General features: G+C 36.7%; 5 protein-coding genes across 5 annotated transcripts; 3 read left to right on the forward strand and 2 right to left on the reverse strand.

The window, feature by feature from the left end:
* The first annotated feature begins 332 nt into the window (after positions 1-332).
* On the forward strand, positions 333-6,368 carry LOC103850025 (protein HASTY 1). The gene is made up of 17 exons (XM_009126728.3): positions 333-1,286; positions 1,359-1,460; positions 1,557-1,706; positions 1,774-1,927; positions 2,006-2,067; positions 2,147-2,310; positions 2,410-2,481; positions 2,569-2,710; positions 2,785-2,847; positions 2,946-3,248; positions 3,330-3,576; positions 3,657-3,904; positions 3,972-4,075; positions 4,159-4,644; positions 4,713-5,213; positions 5,689-5,983; positions 6,074-6,368. Exons 1-17 carry the CDS (start codon positions 1,116-1,118, stop codon positions 6,218-6,220), a joined length of 3,411 nt encoding a protein of 1,136 aa, XP_009124976.1. The 5' UTR covers positions 333-1,115; the 3' UTR covers positions 6,221-6,368.
* Positions 6,369-6,638: 270 nt separating this feature from the next.
* Positions 6,639-7,889, forward strand: LOC103850026. Its single transcript, XM_009126729.3, has one exon. The coding sequence runs from the start codon at positions 6,759-6,761 to the stop codon at positions 7,605-7,607; it is 849 nt and encodes a 282-aa protein (XP_009124977.1). The 5' UTR covers positions 6,639-6,758; the 3' UTR covers positions 7,608-7,889.
* A 944-nt stretch (positions 7,890-8,833) lies between these two features.
* Positions 8,834-10,406, reverse strand: LOC103249169 (40S ribosomal protein S3a-like; the record flags this gene model as incomplete). The annotated part of the gene is given in 7 exon segments (NM_001301900.1): positions 8,834-9,077; positions 9,186-9,386; positions 9,473-9,658; positions 9,741-9,878; positions 10,057-10,162; positions 10,252-10,299; positions 10,380-10,406. Coding segments are annotated over 7 exon segments (786 nt in total). The 3' UTR covers positions 8,834-8,981.
* A 1,533-nt stretch (positions 10,407-11,939) lies between these two features.
* Positions 11,940-12,998, reverse strand: LOC103850028 (probable ribose-5-phosphate isomerase 3, chloroplastic). The gene has a single exon (XM_009126731.3). It carries the CDS (start codon positions 12,923-12,925, stop codon positions 12,098-12,100), a length of 828 nt encoding a protein of 275 aa, XP_009124979.1. The 5' UTR covers positions 12,926-12,998; the 3' UTR covers positions 11,940-12,097.
* Positions 12,999-13,877: 879 nt separating this feature from the next.
* Positions 13,878-15,693, forward strand: LOC103850029 (PITH domain-containing protein At3g04780). The gene is made up of 8 exons (XM_009126732.3): positions 13,878-14,094; positions 14,270-14,356; positions 14,674-14,797; positions 14,894-14,942; positions 15,019-15,076; positions 15,161-15,207; positions 15,296-15,373; positions 15,456-15,693. Exons 1-8 carry the CDS (start codon positions 14,056-14,058, stop codon positions 15,502-15,504), a joined length of 531 nt encoding a protein of 176 aa, XP_009124980.1. The 5' UTR covers positions 13,878-14,055; the 3' UTR covers positions 15,505-15,693.
* The last annotated feature ends 869 nt before the right edge of the window (positions 15,694-16,562 follow it).

Genomic DNA, 16,562 nt, shown 5'->3' on the forward strand with positions numbered 1-16,562 from the left:
TTTCTGGGCCGGGTCTGTTTATAATTATTCTATATAGAGACTTCACCTATTATGGTGCTCCAAAACCCTAATCTATCCAATTTGGTTATTAACCACTGATTAATCTCACAATCAATCTTCTAATATTGTATGCATTAGTCATCAAGAGACTCAAGGACAATCTATCTTCTAAATTATATGTTTTACATTTATGTAAAATATTTTAGTTTTGGATTATAAAATTATTTTGCTGAATTATCAAAATTAAATATAAAACAAAACAGACTAATTTTTTTTGTAGATTTATAGTAACATGTTACTTAATTTAATACATTTAAACTAATTTAAATCGATTTAAATTAATTTTAACTGATTTAAAATAGCTTAAACTGATTTGAATCATAATCATTTCGATTAGGCACCATACCAATATTTTTAGATGGTCATAATACAAATGTCTTCTTGGCAAGTTCAATGTCTTGTAACTCAGTGACCCGACCATTGTATCTGAGTTGCACCGTACAAAGAAATATTCTTTCCACTTCGTATATACCCATCCTCTTGTAAATCGATTATTAAAAAGTAAAAACAATTTCAGAAATTTAAATTTTGAAGTTTCTTAATTTTGAGTCCCTTATACAATTATTTGTTTTACAAAGTATCTTACTAACTTTTATAGTTATCATTTTAGTCTTTATAATTCTTTTTATCTTATACATAATACAAATATATTAATTACAATAAAGCGAAATATTATACAATAAAATATTAAATACACATTTAATACAAATTATAAAGCAAAAATACAAAAAAAACATTATACGAAAAACAAAATTATTATATCAACTAAGGAAGTACAATGTTTAATGTTTAATTTTTAATTTTTTTATTATGTATTTTATTATAAAATAATAATGTGTTTAATTTTTTATAATGTATTTTATTGCCAAATAAAAGTATTATGATTTTTTTGCTAATTCTAGTAATAACAAGAACTATAGTGTAAAATACAAAACTTTTTAAAATTAAATTTAAAAGTTTTTCTTTTGGAGAGAGAGAGACATCTTCAACCTTCAAATTTGAAAGTTTTGCCAATCTCGATGGTGGCTTCTCGTCTGTCTTATCACTGAGTGCCGATGATGAACGAGGATCTTGCGAGAGGAAAAGATATGACTGGAGCTGATGATGAAACAAAGACTCTAGCTAGTACTGTGGCTCGTCAGATTCTTCTACTCGTCTCTGCTTCTTCTGACTCCACTGTTGATGCTGATGCTTGCAAAGAAGCCGCTCTAACATATCTTGAATCGGTAATTACTATAAAGTGTTAAACTTTTTTATTTTTGAATTTTGTTTTTGATTTAAGTTTATGTTTTTGGCAGATTAAGACAGGTAATGTTGGGGTTCTGTCTCAAGTTTCGTTTCTTCTTGTGGCAAAGGATTGGCCTTTACAAGTTCGCATCTACGCCTCTAAGTTGCTACAGGTTCACTTGTTATCTTACTGTTTGCTAATGAACTAAAAAGGTCATGTCTTTTTGGTTATTGAGATTAAATCTCCAATGTTAATTGCTTAATTGCAGCATTTGGTTAAACTGCGGTGGGATGAATTGAGCTCCTCTGAGCAGATGGATATTAGTAGTGCCTCCTTTGAACTTATGTCTGAGGTAGCTGCTGCTAATCCATGTGAAGAATGTGAGATGAAAAGTGAAACAGTCACTCTTGTTGCTGAGGTTAGAGCTTGATTTTTCTATGATTGCAGTCTCTATTGATATCAACTTATAAAGAACTTTATTCCAGATGTTTGAAAAGGAGGAAGATCTGGAGATGTGGCAGGAGTTGTTTCTCTCACTAGCTTCCCTCTCCTCCCAAGGCCCTTTACATGCAGAATTGGCTTTGAAAGTGGTGAAGACGCTTTCTGAACATCATATAGATCATATGAAAGAGTTGGAAGGTAATTAAGAAGTAATCTCTCTCTAATTTTCTGGATTGCTCTCATCATGTCTAACACATGTGTTTCCTTTCTCACCAGACAATAAGTATAGCCATCATCTGTTGCAGGGACTTCCTGATATTTTGGTTTGGTTACATGATGTAATGCTACTACTACCTTTTTACTCTTATCAATTTTATTGTAGCATTAGTTTTAATGGAAGAGAAACTTTTAATGCAGCTTCTTGAAAAACACTTTGGGGATGCAAGGAACGCAGAAGGGAGGGACAAAGTTGAGCTGGCTAAGCAGCATTCAGATGCAGTTGTTGCGTGTTTGAATGCCATCAACTCACTCACAGAATGGGCTCCAGTTCCGGATTTTGCTGAATACAAAATCATTGACCAGTTAGTTAATAATAACTCTTTGTGGCTTTAGACTCATATACTTTCTTTTACACAAGCTTATTATAACTTTTTGTATATGTTTGCTTACTTTTACAACAGGTGTGCATCTTTACTTTCTTCTCCTGAGTTCTGCCGTCTTGCTTGTATGTTCTTCACACTTATCTGCTCAAGGTAATGTGATTTGGCTGCTCAATGAGAAAAAAAATTGTCTTTGTTTTTTTCACTTTACCATTGTGTATTGTCTGTGGTGTGTTGCAGAGAAAGACCCACTGATGATGCTTCTGGTGCTGAGTTTGATTCTACAATCATCCATATCTGTAAAATGATGGTCTCTCTAGGCTCCACAAACTTACATTACATCTTCACAGATAGCAATGCCATAGCTCTTTATCTGAAACAGGTACTAATCTGGATACCTATTAGTATTGAATGGTCTGCTTATTTCAAGATTTTTTTGACTTACTTTCTTTGTAGATGCTCTGGTTTTTTGAACACTATAAGTTCGATCTTCACTATGAGTCACTGTTCTTCTGGCTGGTAGGTGGCCCACTGCCTTAACCAGCAAATCATAATCTTTCTTAGATACAAAGAAGTGAAACTCACTGTGGCTTCTCCTCTCTTTCTGGCTCTCACAGGGGTTGATGGATTATTTAACCTCAGACCTCAAGGCTCCTAATTACCCACATAGAAAGGGATCGGCCAGCGAGGTTTTCACGGGATCAGCAAGCGAGGTTTTCAATAGTTTTAGACACCTAGATGGCGGAAAAAAGGATCTTTTACTCCTTATAGACGATGAAACCGCCAGCAAGATGCTGGATGTTTCATTCCAACGCATGAATAAGAACGATCAAGTCCTCCTTGATCCTGGAACAAACCTCCTTTCCCTTGAGCCATCAAGTTTTACATTTGAAGAGTTTTGCAAGTACCAGAAGAGGCTCGTATGTTTCTAAAACTCTCTCAGACAAAACTCTCTCTCTATTTACTTTTAATTAAAAAAAAAATTATTGCCTTTGGTGCAGTTTGTGTTGATCAGACTCATCTCTTCTCACAAGCCAATCATTGCTAGCACAAAACTATCTTCAAGAACCATCATGCTTATTAAGAATATATCGGTTTCTTCAGCGCCTTGTGTCCAGCAGTATGCAGCTGCTATGAAGAGCCAGAGTACTGCTCTGGAGGGTATTCTGCGTAGGCTTTTCCGTGGAACCGATGAGTTCGCTGGTGGTAGTTCCCAAGTTCGTTCTCAACTCCACGTGATATTTGAGGGTAATGTTGAAAATATAATTTTTCATTTCAAGTTGTCTGGATCTGGACTCTCTCATCTTTGTCTGTTTTGAATGACACAGGCTTGCTTCAGGAGCTCCTTAATGCAAACTGGACTGAACCACTACTTATTTCAGCGCACGTTGACTATCTAAACGCAATGTTTCCTTTCCTCAAGTACTTGCCAGATACGGTTGCAAGTGTTATCGACAAGATGTTTGCACTTCTTACCTCTCTTCCACCAGCATCTAAACGTGCAAGATTGTACATCTGCTCATCTTTGATACGCCTAGCCAAAACTGCTGACAAAAGCTTTACTCCTCACTTGAAGGTATCCCCAAATTTTTTAATTACAAGAAAAATGCTCTCTAAGACCACCTTTTGTTTGATCGAATCAGGGTCTAGCTGATAAGATGACATGTTTGCAAAGAGAAGGAACTTTGTTCCCTGGTGAGCATAGCAGTCTTGTGGAAGCATTTTTTGCTATGACTTCTGCGTCAGGGTACACAAACAATCTGCTTCTTGTTTGTAGTCTTCATGATGAACTTTATTGCATTTAATAAATTGCTTTTACTTGGAGCACAGAGGTCAAAGGGAGCAGCAAGACAGTTTTCTTTTGTTACTAGAACCAGTGCGCCAACAATGGACTCAACCAGAGTGGCAAAACGAATATCTATCTACTCCCTCTGGTTTTATTCAGTTATGCTCCAACGCACCCTTGATGCGGTCTATTGTCGACACGGTCGCCGTCTTTGAGAAGGCTCTCAAGGGATGCAACTTCAAGAAAAGGAAGCTGAACATGTCCGAGACGATTCATCCTCTGGCTTCTCACCTTTCTTGGATGCTACCACCTCTCCTGAAGCTCTTTCGTGTTATCAACTCTCTGTCTTCTCCTGATGCTTATCAAACCTTACCCACAAAACTCAAAGAAGCAATGAAGATAACGGAAGCCGAGTTACGTATCCCCCAAGGAAAGCAAAGCCGTAAACTAACTAAAGGCTTCCTTACTTATTCTAGTAAAGGAAACACATATGATATTCGAAATTGGCTGAAAGCTATTCGTGAAAGCGGGTAAGTAAGTGAGTGAGTGTCTACACTGTTCTCCTTCAGGCTTTTAATGTTAGTAACGCATTTTGCAGATACCGTGTGCTGAATCTCTCTGTAAGCATGGGAGAGACGTTCTACACATCCATCAATGCTAATGAAGTTGCATTGACCTTCACTGAGAATATATGGTGGATGGAGTTCAGACATATAAAGCAGCTTATCAACTCCTTCGTAGGATGTCTTGTCTCATCATGTCCTGCAGATATGTGGGAGCCATTGCTTGAACCGCTTCTGAGTCCTTTGTTGACACACTGTCAGCGAGCTCTTGACTCCTCGTGGACTAGTCTTCTGCGGGAAGGCAGGGCCAATGTTCCGGATTTGATCGGTTTTGAAGGTGGTGAGACGAAGCTCATACAACTGGAAAGACAGCTGCTCATAGATTTATCTCGGTCCACTTCGGATTTGCTCTCAAAGATCTCTGCTCCTGAGTTAAACACAGGGCTTCCTGTTCTGAAGCACTCAGACCAACTTGTTCTTGGTGAAATGTCTCTTCTCATGGATTTCAATGCACTCAAATCCAACTGTTTGGTGAGGTATGTATACGATAATAGGATTAGGCTTAGTACATTTCTATACTATAGTTTATATACTTCTATAAATATTTACTATATTTAATATTAAAATAATTAAAAATTAAAAATATCGTTTATAAATTATCCATATTTTTATTGGAAACCTGAAAAAATTGATATTTAATCTAAAACCCCGATTTATTAAACTTTTAAACCCAAAATAACCAAAAAGCCGGAACCAAACTGGAACTGAACGGGATCCAAAATACTTTGGATATTAGTCGGTTTCCAACTTTGTTACCTGAACCGAATACCAAAATAACCGAACAGAATTTTCTAAATACCGGAACGTATCCTAAACCTTTAGAACCGAAGAGTCGAAAGAACCAAAGAGTCAGAAAGAACCGAACCGTACCAAATGCCAGGGCTATATATGATGTTGTGCGTGTTAACTCTTTTTTAGACTAATAACAAGAATTGTTTTTTTCTCTTGCAGCTTACTCTTGAGTTGCAAAAACTTGGCAAACTCAGTAATGCAGTTTTCATTACAAGCATGCACATGGACAGATGGCATTACAACCTTCAACCTCCGTTGTTTATTCATTAGCGTTATTCATCTAGCCGTAATGACAAACAACGGAGAGCTCAGAGAATTTGTGGCAAAAGATTTGTTTAATGCGATCATCATGAGCTTGACCATCGATGAAAATGTGAATAACAATTCCATTTTAGTGGGTATGTGCAGTGACATGTTCGTTTACCTTTCCCAGAGGCACCCAGCTCCACGACAGGTTCAGTTTTTTTTTTTTTTTTCATTTGATATAATCTTAAATTGGTTCTTTAATCTTATCCTCAAATTTTTTTTTTTGGATTATCTTCAGGTGTTGCTGTCACTCCCCTGTCTCACTCCCGATGATCTGCGTGATTACGAAAAGGCTTTGGCAGAAACTTGTGAACCCAAAAAACAGAAGATGATTACAGGAAGCATGTTGTCATTAGCTCTTGGAATTAGCTTAGAAATAAAATAATCAAAACCTATCCGGTTATAGTTAACCGGAGAATACCAATCCTAAACCGTATCGAGTTACAAGTTATTTAGTTATATATTGTTTGATAACCAAACTAATTGCATTTGTATTTTTCGTTTTGAAAATATGATTGTGTCCATAGCTTAAAGTAGGTGGGGAGACGATTTATTAACTTAGTATATAATACTCCAAAAAACATTAACAACAATAATATTAATAACGAAAATGAAACTATGATAAAAGAATCATATCCTAAGAAATTAATGTGAAACTGGGACCTAGCTTAATACAGATAGGTCCAAAATTTCAATCGAGAAAATAAATGAAAACCATATTGATAATTAATTATTCGAAGACTTTTCTAATATTAATGCCAAAATATATTAAAAACATCCAATCCTAAACTATATAAATAAAAGTTCGGTAATTAGTTAACGTTTTTAAAATCACTCGACAGTGAAACAGTCTCTCCTTTTCCTTTGGTTCTGTCTTTTTGACTCTTACTTTTGAACACAGAGAGAGAAGAAGAAGAAAAAAAATGAGAGACTTCACTTCTTGCTCCAGTGAAAATGGCGTTCAGGTTACTGATCCTTCCTCCTCCAACGCTGTAAGAGTTTCACAGAATCTGGTCGTTTGTATCTACCGTTGCTGCATCAGAGGTGGGACTTGTTTGATCACAGTCACATGGACTAAGACTCTGATGGGTCTGTGTGTAACCATAGGAGTTGATGATTCTTGCAACCGAAGTCTCTGTAAACTCGAGATCAAGCCCTGGCTCTTCACCAAACGAAAAGGGTACAAGAATCTAGAGGCGTGTGATGTTTATTGGGATCTCTCGTCTGCTAAATTCGGATCCAGCCCTGAACCTTTAGGTGGGTTCTATGTAGGAGTTCTTGTGGATAAAGAAATGGTTCTTCTTCTTGGTGATATGAAGAAAGAAGCTTTCAAAAAGACTAACACTGCTTCATCTCTTGGTGCTGTGTTCATAGCCAAGAAAGAGCATGTGTTTGGTAAGAGAACGTTTGCAACAAAGGCTCGGTTCTCAGGTGATGGTGAAACACATGATCTTGTCGTTGAGTGTGACACAAGTGTTAGTGATCCTTGCCTTGTTGTTTGTGTTGATGGGAAGACGTTGATGGAGGTGAAGCGGCTTCGTTGGAAGTTCCGTGGTAATGAGACGATAGTTGTGAATAGGGTCTCTGTGGAAGTTCTTTGGGATGTTCACAGTTGGTTCTTTGGGGTGCCATCGTCACCAGGGAATGGTGTGTTTATGTTCAGGACTTGTCAAGCTGTTGAAAAGACTTGGTCTTCCACGCAGGTCCCAACGAGCTTGAGACCTCAGAGTTTTGGGTTTACATTGTTTCTGTACGCTTGGAAGAACGAGTAGAGCAGAATAAAAATGAACTGTTGATTCTTGTTCACTTATTTAATCATATGATCAGTTTCATATGTAGACTGTAGTATTTTGTACATGAGACTTGTTCAAAGTTGAATGCTAAGGTGGTCTTGATGCATCTGAGATGTTTTGATTTAGTGTATTAAGCATTTGCATTCTCCTCAAAGATATATTATGGTTTGGGTTTGGTTTCTTGTTACCTTTTTCAGACATTGTATACAGAACTTTGTTAAGTCTGTTGTACTTGAATGCAATCCTTGACTTTGGAGAGTCTTTGCATAGTTTTATGATTATTTATCCACCCACCAAAAAAAAGTGTACAACTTTGCACTCTTGCTTGAAAAAAACATCAAAGTTCACTTGGATTGTCAAGTCAAGAGAAAGAACTTTTAGGGCAAGCCAAGTTACTTTTAGTCTTTATACTGTCAATTCAAATTTTTAGATTTGGATATCTCAATGGGGTGGAGGGACCCTGACCAAAAAAAACTGCAGACAGTCTTATAGAGAACCTCTGAAACTGCTTGCCGTTTGGTTTGATAACTTTCTCTCTTTTTGGCTCTTTTTGTCTGTGAAAAATCTTGAGAAGTTTAGTGAGAAAATAGAAAGACATAGATGTGTCCTTCATAATGCCTTCCTATTGCTTCAACATTTATTTTCTTTTGGGTCTTTGTGGAATCATCACATGTTTGCCTCTCTGTCTAGTTCTGTAATAATAATTCCATGACAAATACCATGCATCAGTTTCCTAGACCTTGCCACCTAGACCCCACCCTACTTACCTTACCAGAATCCGGTTTGGATAAATTTCTTGGTTTATTGTAATTTACTAAGGTTATGAATGATGATCAAGTAATAAAGAGAAACAATGCATTTTTTTGACATTCCTAAAAAAATTATCATTCATAAAGAATAGTTTTCTTTTTTATTCCTTTTCGTTTTGTAGAAAAACATAGAACAAAATTTGTTCTTCACTATGATAAAAAATAATCATTCTTCATCATTCATATAATTTTATTCATGTTTATTCTTTTCTTATCCGTTCAATGTAGCACTATTAAAAACAATATTGAACATTTGTTTCCACATAAATTATATGGTATTTTTATTTATGAGTTTGATAAATAATTTCTAAAATAATCCAAGCAGTACTGAATTGATAAATTTTCTATTAGCGGTTATCTAACTCCCAAACTCGGAGAAAAAAGGTCATGCACAAATTATCCAAAACTCAAGTTTATATAAAGAAAAGTCATCAATACATCAAAATAGAAGCTGAGGATCAAAAGAGTGAAATGAGACAAAAGCATTAAGTTTTGGATGAAACAACGATCTCTCGGTTTTTTAACATTTCTTCAAAAACCTCTCTTACGCTCCAATAATCTCAGTAGGTTCCTCGACAACCTCATCAGCCGGCCTGTCAACCTTCACACCAACATCCTCTGCTGTGTAGTCTCCGTGAACCTACACAGAGATTAAGAACCACAAGCATTTGATTAATTAATATAATCTTTGATGATATGGTTCATCTCAAAAACAATAAAAAATGTTGTTATGGTAGTTTCTCTTTACCTCCATAAGCTTTCCAAGGTCGAACTTGGGAGCCTTGAGGATCTTGACTTTACGGATGAAGACATTCTGAAGAGGGTAGATACCCTGAGTTGCCTTCTCAATATCCTTCCCAATAGATTCTGGAATAAACTTGGCAACAAGCTCCTTGAGGTCACAAGACGAAGCTTCCTTGATCATAATCTCCCTCATCTTGCTACGAATCTGAAGAATGCAACCAAACAAAAAAAAACTCTAAGCTCACGATAAACAAAAGATCAAAGATAACAGAAATAAAGATTTGAACATACCTGACGGATCTGGCTAGACTGAGCATAGCAAGTTCTCTTAACTTGGTTAGCACGTCTCTTGGTGAAGGCGATGCAGAAAAGCCTCAGTGTGTAGTTGTCAGTGGTCTTAACATCAACATGAGACTCGATCAAAGTCTGCCACTTCTTAACCAAGGACCTGAGTTTGTCGGTTGTGAAGTCCATACCCTAGAGTTGAAAAAGACAAAAAGGTAAGAACTCAACAAGAGTATAACGCTAGGAATCATTGTTTAAAATCAAGTGTCCTTACCCAGAACTGGGTCAAGACATTCCTGCCCTGGACATCTTCAGCTCTGAGACGGATCTTCCTGTAAGCCTGGTCCTCATCCTTGTTAAGATCAGCAAGAGACACCTCAAAGACTCTGTGTTTCAAACCCTCTGATGCAATCTGGGGTGTTTGCAAAGACACATAACAACATTTTGAGGCATTCCGATAATATAATAAACTCTTAAAAGCTGTGACTTTGCAATTACTACATAACATTTTGCACTAAGTTCCGACAAATCTCACTAGCTAAAGAGATCAACGAGATTGTAAGTGGAAAGGAGACAGGGGAACATGTTACCTTGGTACCCTGAGTTCTGGAAACAAGTGTCTTTCCGACATTTCTGTGAGTGAAGCTAGAGGGAGCCTTGATATCATACCAATCCTTCTTGGCGAAAGGATCAACACTGCCATCATTCAATTACAAAACAAAAAAAAAATCAATTAAACAAAGACTCAAATAAAATCAAGAGCTCAAAGATTTATAAATACTTACATCTTCTTCTTGCCTCCCTTTCTTCCCTTGGAGATCCTCTTGTTCTTACTATATTACAGGAAAACTATTAGATCAGTAACTAACACTCGGAGATACAGATAATAATGTAGAAACAGAGAGAATAATACCCGACGGCCATGGTTGAAGATAGTGAGTGGACGATGAGCTGAGAAGAAACCAAGAAGATATAAACCTAATGTTACGGCGCTTAGGGTTTTGAGTTTTGACGCGAAGAAAATATTTTGGGCTTTAATAAACATATTATATGTACATCGGCCCACTTGGTGTCCAAACTATGTTCTGTCTTAACTACATCTTTTAAACCAATGTTTTGCGTTAATAAAACTTCCAAAACTCTGGTGGTGTTACAAAACAGGAAGCTTTATACAAGAACTTGTATTTGATAAACTTATGAATATATATACATAGCTTTTATTTAATTTCTAGACTATGTACCCTTTGAAATCAGGATTGTTATCTGTCAAATGCTTGCTCTTATATAGACAGATTGTAATGAAAAACGTTGTTAGAGCTTAGAGATTATATGAACTTTACTCAGGTGACTGAGTTTTGTTTTGGTTAAAGAATGATTCTTGATGTGTTTGATCCTGTGTTCTAAAAATTGGTATAGACTGCGCCTATGCATCCACGTAGTCCACAAATCGAACGAATTTTCTAAAATAATTGTTTTTTTAAATCGGGTCTACACGCTTAAAGATTTTTTTTTTAAATTGAATGTTAAATTTAATTCAAAAGAAAAAAACCTTGTTACATCAAGTGTGTCCTATACTTATTTTGTAAATTTTTATCTTCTCCAATCTAGAAATAAGCAAAAAAAACTATCTTGAACTAAACCAAAAAAACCATTCCTCCTTCCAACTCCTTATTGCCTCTCCTCTGCATAATGGTAAAAACATTCCTCATGTTCTTATCCAGCCTTCTGACCAACACTTCACTTGGGGTAGGTTTCTCATCATGTTTTCTTCTATTTCTTTCCATCCAAATTGCATGCACAGCAGCTTGTATCATATATCGAGTTACAAAAAGTTTTATTTTGCTCCAGCTTCTACGCATAGTTGTGAGTTGAATTAAACTCTCCCAATCTTTCGTGAACTGACTTTGCAAGACCCCTTTCATTAGCGCTTCTCATATTTGCATAGAATAAGGGCATTTGAAAAAAAGGTGCTCTGCAGTCTCCAAAGGATGTCTACACAAAACACACGAACCATCCGCATTGACATTCCAAGTTATTATACGATCTCCAGTGGAAAGCCTCCCTAGCATCACCATCCAAGTGACAAAAGCATATTTGGGAGTAGCATGTTTAAACTATACAATAGAGTGCCATGAGCAACAAAGATGCTTCTCTCCAATATTTTGCCAAGTATCAGAAGTGGAAAAAAACAGCTTTGTATCTACCCTTCTCATTCCTCCATAGAGACACATCCTTCTCATCAACCCACTTCTCCTTCATCTTCTCAATTTCCAACTCCACTACATTTAGAATATGAACTCGATGATGTCTCCTCCTGTGATTTTTACAAGCTGCCACAGTATCTATTGCACGTATGCCCAGATCAATGTGTCCTCTTCTTAAAGATTAGTTTAGGCATCTGTCTAATTAGTAGTCATAATTACAAATTACAGCCTAACTATTTTTTGATCATTGTTTTGATCCTTATATATGCTTTATCCTTACAAAATTGATTCAAAAGATGCAAACTTAGTCACAACTAAAACAGAAAGAGGAAGCAGAACATGAAGGAAGATATTACAATAACTCAACTGGTAACAACAATATTACAGAGGAGACAAAGAAGACAAACATCAAACTTTAAAAAAAACCTCACTTGTTCATAACCTCAACACCATTCTTCCCAGCAATAATCACCGAAGTAGCCATCCCAAGAAACAAACCATGCTCCACAACCCCCTCAAACTTCCCAATCTCCCTCCCCGCAGCAAACCCATCCTTCAACGGCTCCTTAAAATACAAATCAATAATATAATTACTATTATCCGTCACATACGCCTCCCCGCCCTCACCAACCCTCAGCTTCGCATCACACCCAAACTCCTTAAACAAATCCCTCAGCCTCACCAAATTAAACTTCCAGCAGAACTGAACAACCTCAACAGGCATCGCTAAACCACTCCCTCCCAGCCCTTTCACTAGCTTCGTATCATCCGCAACAACGATAAATCTCTCGGCCACGGCCTCCACCATCTTCTCCCTGAGAAGCGCGCCTCCTCGCCCCTTGACCAGGTCCAGATTCGGATCCACCTCGTCCGCTCCGTCGATGGCGAGGTCGATCCGAGGATGCGTGTCGAGGGCCACGAGGGGGATCCCTAGGGACCGGGCCTGCTCCTCGGTGCGTTTCGACGTCGGGATGCCGACGATGTCGTGGAGCTCGCCGGAGGCGAGGAGTTTTCCGATTTGGTCGACGGCGAAGGCGGCGGTGGATCCGGTTCCGAGGCCGAGGACCATCCCCGGTTTGATCGCTTCGACGGCTTTCTCCGCCGCGAGTTTTTTGAGATCGTCTTGGGAGAGTGCGACGGACTGGGCCTTGACGGAGAAGGAGACGGAGGAGGAAGAGGGAGAGGTTCTGCGTAGGGTGAGAGAAGGAGTGCGGAGAGTGAGGTGAGAGGATGAGACGAAGGATAAGGAAGCCATTGGAGAGAGAGGAAGAGAAGTGTTTGGCAGAAACAAAACAAAGGTTGGGTTTTGACTTTTGAGTGGAAGAGAAAGGTCAGGACAGCTTTTATAGTTGGTATGGGGGGTGTTTTAAGACAGGACCGAACCGTGGTACGATAAGATTTGACCATGAACCGGTCAATTAGATTAGATCTCAGTATATTGAGTCATTGACAATATCAAAAATATATAAACTTGCCAAACAAAAAAAATAGTATAAGTATATATAATCTTTTAATTATGTAATATATTTAGTAGACATGGGATTTATTATCCGAGATCTGGATTCGACCAGAGATCCGTTCCGGATCCATTCCGAAAAATAGGATATCCAGGATGTCCGAATCCGAATCCGGATTGTAAAATCTTGAATCCATCCAAACCGAATCCGGATCCAGATATCTTAATTTTTAAGTCCGGATATCCGGATCCGTATTTTTATAACACATTAAATTTTTAAATTTATATATTAATATTTAGGCATAAAATTTTATAATATTATATTTTAGTTTTTACAATATTATAAACATATATATTATAAATCGTATAAATATTTAATTTATGTATTATTTTTGAAAATTTAGTATTATTTTGTAAAAAATATTTTTTTTTATGGATCTGAATCCGGATCTGGATATTCGCTGGTAATAGAATATAGAGACGGATATCCAAAATTCGGATATCCAAAAACTACAAATCCAGATCTTGATATTAAATCTACATATCCGAATCCGGGTATTCTAAATTTCTCGGATATCCGGATCCTTTCCAGGCCTAATATTTAGTAACTTTACTTTAAAATTTTTATATTCAAAATTATTGAATCAAGTTTAATTGAACTGTGATCAAAATAATTATCCGGTTTAATTTTTGGTCTGGTTTTAAGATATTGGAATGCGAGTATAATTTTAGGGTTGGTGAAGCTAATAACCGGCTAAATGAAACAGAGGTTTTACGATGCGGTGACGTTTTAGGTTTTTTTTTTTTAATTCTTTTCTGAGAACAGATATAAAACCTTTTTATATTCTTCTAGCAAGGTCTGGTCTACTTACATTCTTCTACTTTCTCGATCTCCAGATTTCTTAGGAAAAAAATAAGAAAAAATCACGATGTCCGCCGAATCATCCAGCCAGATTCCTAAAGGACAGGTGAATTAATCGTAACTTTTTAATTTTCTTGGATGCCTAGAAAAGAAGTTTTAATTTGGGGGTGGGGAGAATATATATAGGGTTCTGTCTTTTGAGAATTTTAAATCTTTGAATGTATTATTTGATGTAAGGATTCTCTTAAGTTTGATTGGTTGTGTTTTGATTTTTTTGTCAGGTTGATCTGTTAGATTTCATTGACTGGTCTGGTGTTCAATGCCTCAACCAAAGCTCAACTCATTCCTTGCCCAACGCTCTCAAACAGGTACTAGTTATTACTAGTTCTGTCTTTATACCAATTTTTGTTTGTTTGTGTGAGTATTTGCATAGGTTTATAGATGAGTTTGAAACTGTTTCTTTTTTTTTGTTGGAATAATATTAGATTTTTGCTAAATTATTGGCTCTTGATTTTCTTTGACATCTGAACTTGAATTAACCAGCAGCCTACTAGAAACTATAGCTTTTGAATTGTTTGATTTTATGTTGTTGTTTCATGACCTTGTGAAAACTATAGTATTCGAATTGTTTGATTCTCTAGTGATGTTTCATGAGCTGAGATTGATTTGCTTGTTTGTGGTGTAGGGGTATAGAGAAGATGCGGGTTTAAACTTAGAGAGTGATGCTGATGAACAGCTTCTAATCTATATTCCTTTTAACCAAGTTATCAAACTACATTCCTTTGCTATCAAAGGCCCTGAAGAGGAAGGTAATGCTTTAAAGAAACATTGGTAAAATATGTTTTCTATATTTTAGTTTTGACTTGTTGTTGAGCTTAAACTTCTGCTTACTGATAACTTTTCAGGTCCTAAAACAGTGAAGTTTTTCTCAAACAAAGAGCACATGTGTTTCAGGTAATGTGAATATTATCTTTATCCCTATCGAACTAGATGATTTCCAAGTTTATCAACTCAAAACTCTTTAATACAGTAATGTCAATGATTTTCCTCCAAGTGACACCGCTGAACTAACTGAAGAGAACCTCAAGGTAAAGACACTTTTGAGATCTAACTTTATTCATTTAGTGATGATCAATCTGTGTTGAGACCTTTCTGTTCAAATCCATGTACAGGGAAAGCCGGTGGTCCTTAAATATGTCAAGTTTCAGAATGTTCGTAGGTAAAGGCTTTTACCATCTTCTGTTTATAATACTTACTCAGCAAAATCACAAGCTCGAGCTAACCGTCTTTGTTATATTTAATTCAAGCTTGACGATCTTCATTGAAGATAACCAGTCGGATTCTGAGGTCACAAAGGTCCAGAAGATCGCTCTCTACGGTTCAACGTAAGTCTCTCAAAAACCTTTTGTTACTATCTGAAGAGAATGTAGAGCTTAGACGCTTAGCTCTTTTATACCATACTTACAGGGTGGAGACGACTGATATGAAGGGGTTGAAAAAGATTGAAGACCACTGAGCAAACAAAAGGGTTATAATTATAATGATCGTTTTATCACTTTGACTTGCAGTGTTCTGTTGTTGTTTTCTTTTCTTCTTCACTACTTCAAGTTTTTAAAAATTGGAATAGACTAGAACCTGTTATTGCCTATTGTTACCAGTGCGCAACGAATTATAATAGCTAAATAACATTGTTCCATCACCTAGATTCGAGTTTCGTTATTCCCAATTGCATATATTTTCATATTAGTAGATGAGATATATCCCCAATGTATCCACCTAGTACAACGGGTTTGAACCAACGGCCACGTAGCTGCAACATGTAGGCACTAAAGGGAGTGAAAACTTTGAAAAGGCCGCTCTTGTACGTAGCCAAGCCAGGTGAAAAGTCGACCGCGTTAACTGTTAAGGGGCCTTAAGGTGATCAGGCCCGATCAAAGGCACTATCCATTATCCAATATTCATTCATGCGTTTAGTAGGAGCACACGTGTGTATTTGTAATGTTATTGGACAGTGAAGAACAAGACATGATTGTCACTGGGCCCAGCCCACACGAGGGTACATCTGTATTTTTGTTTGCACCTTTCCGGCCGCGTGAACCATTTATTTCACTTTTTTTAATAAAAGCTTTTGGTCGGCCTGGAAGGAACACACTTAATGCTATAGAATGTACCAACTACCGTACTAACTCGAGTTTGGAATATTTTTCAACTAATACCAGATGACCGATCTTCTATTACGATCAACCATGTAAACTATTTATGACGAAATCCAAACTCAAACTAACTAAATAATGATAATTTAGTTCTAAAAAAAAATCGAATCCAAAACTAATGTAGATACATACTAAACCCAAAAATTATCATTAGACTACCATCACTTGGTTACCCATTTATTTCCTCGACCTCACGTCTATGGAGGAATGTATACCGAGGGATATTTAAACAGTAACGGTCTTTGTTGATCAATTTTTTTTTCTTTTTTCTTAATCAAATTTTCTTATTATACTGTATTGTTTTTATACACACACATATATAGTTCTTTTTTTGTATATATATATAATTCTTATCATGTAG

The sequence above is a fragment of the Brassica rapa genome, chromosome A01 (assembly GCF_000309985.2).
Source record: "Brassica rapa cultivar Chiifu-401-42 chromosome A01, CAAS_Brap_v3.01, whole genome shotgun sequence".
In the NCBI taxonomy this organism is placed as follows: Eukaryota; Viridiplantae; Streptophyta; class Magnoliopsida; order Brassicales; family Brassicaceae; genus Brassica; species Brassica rapa.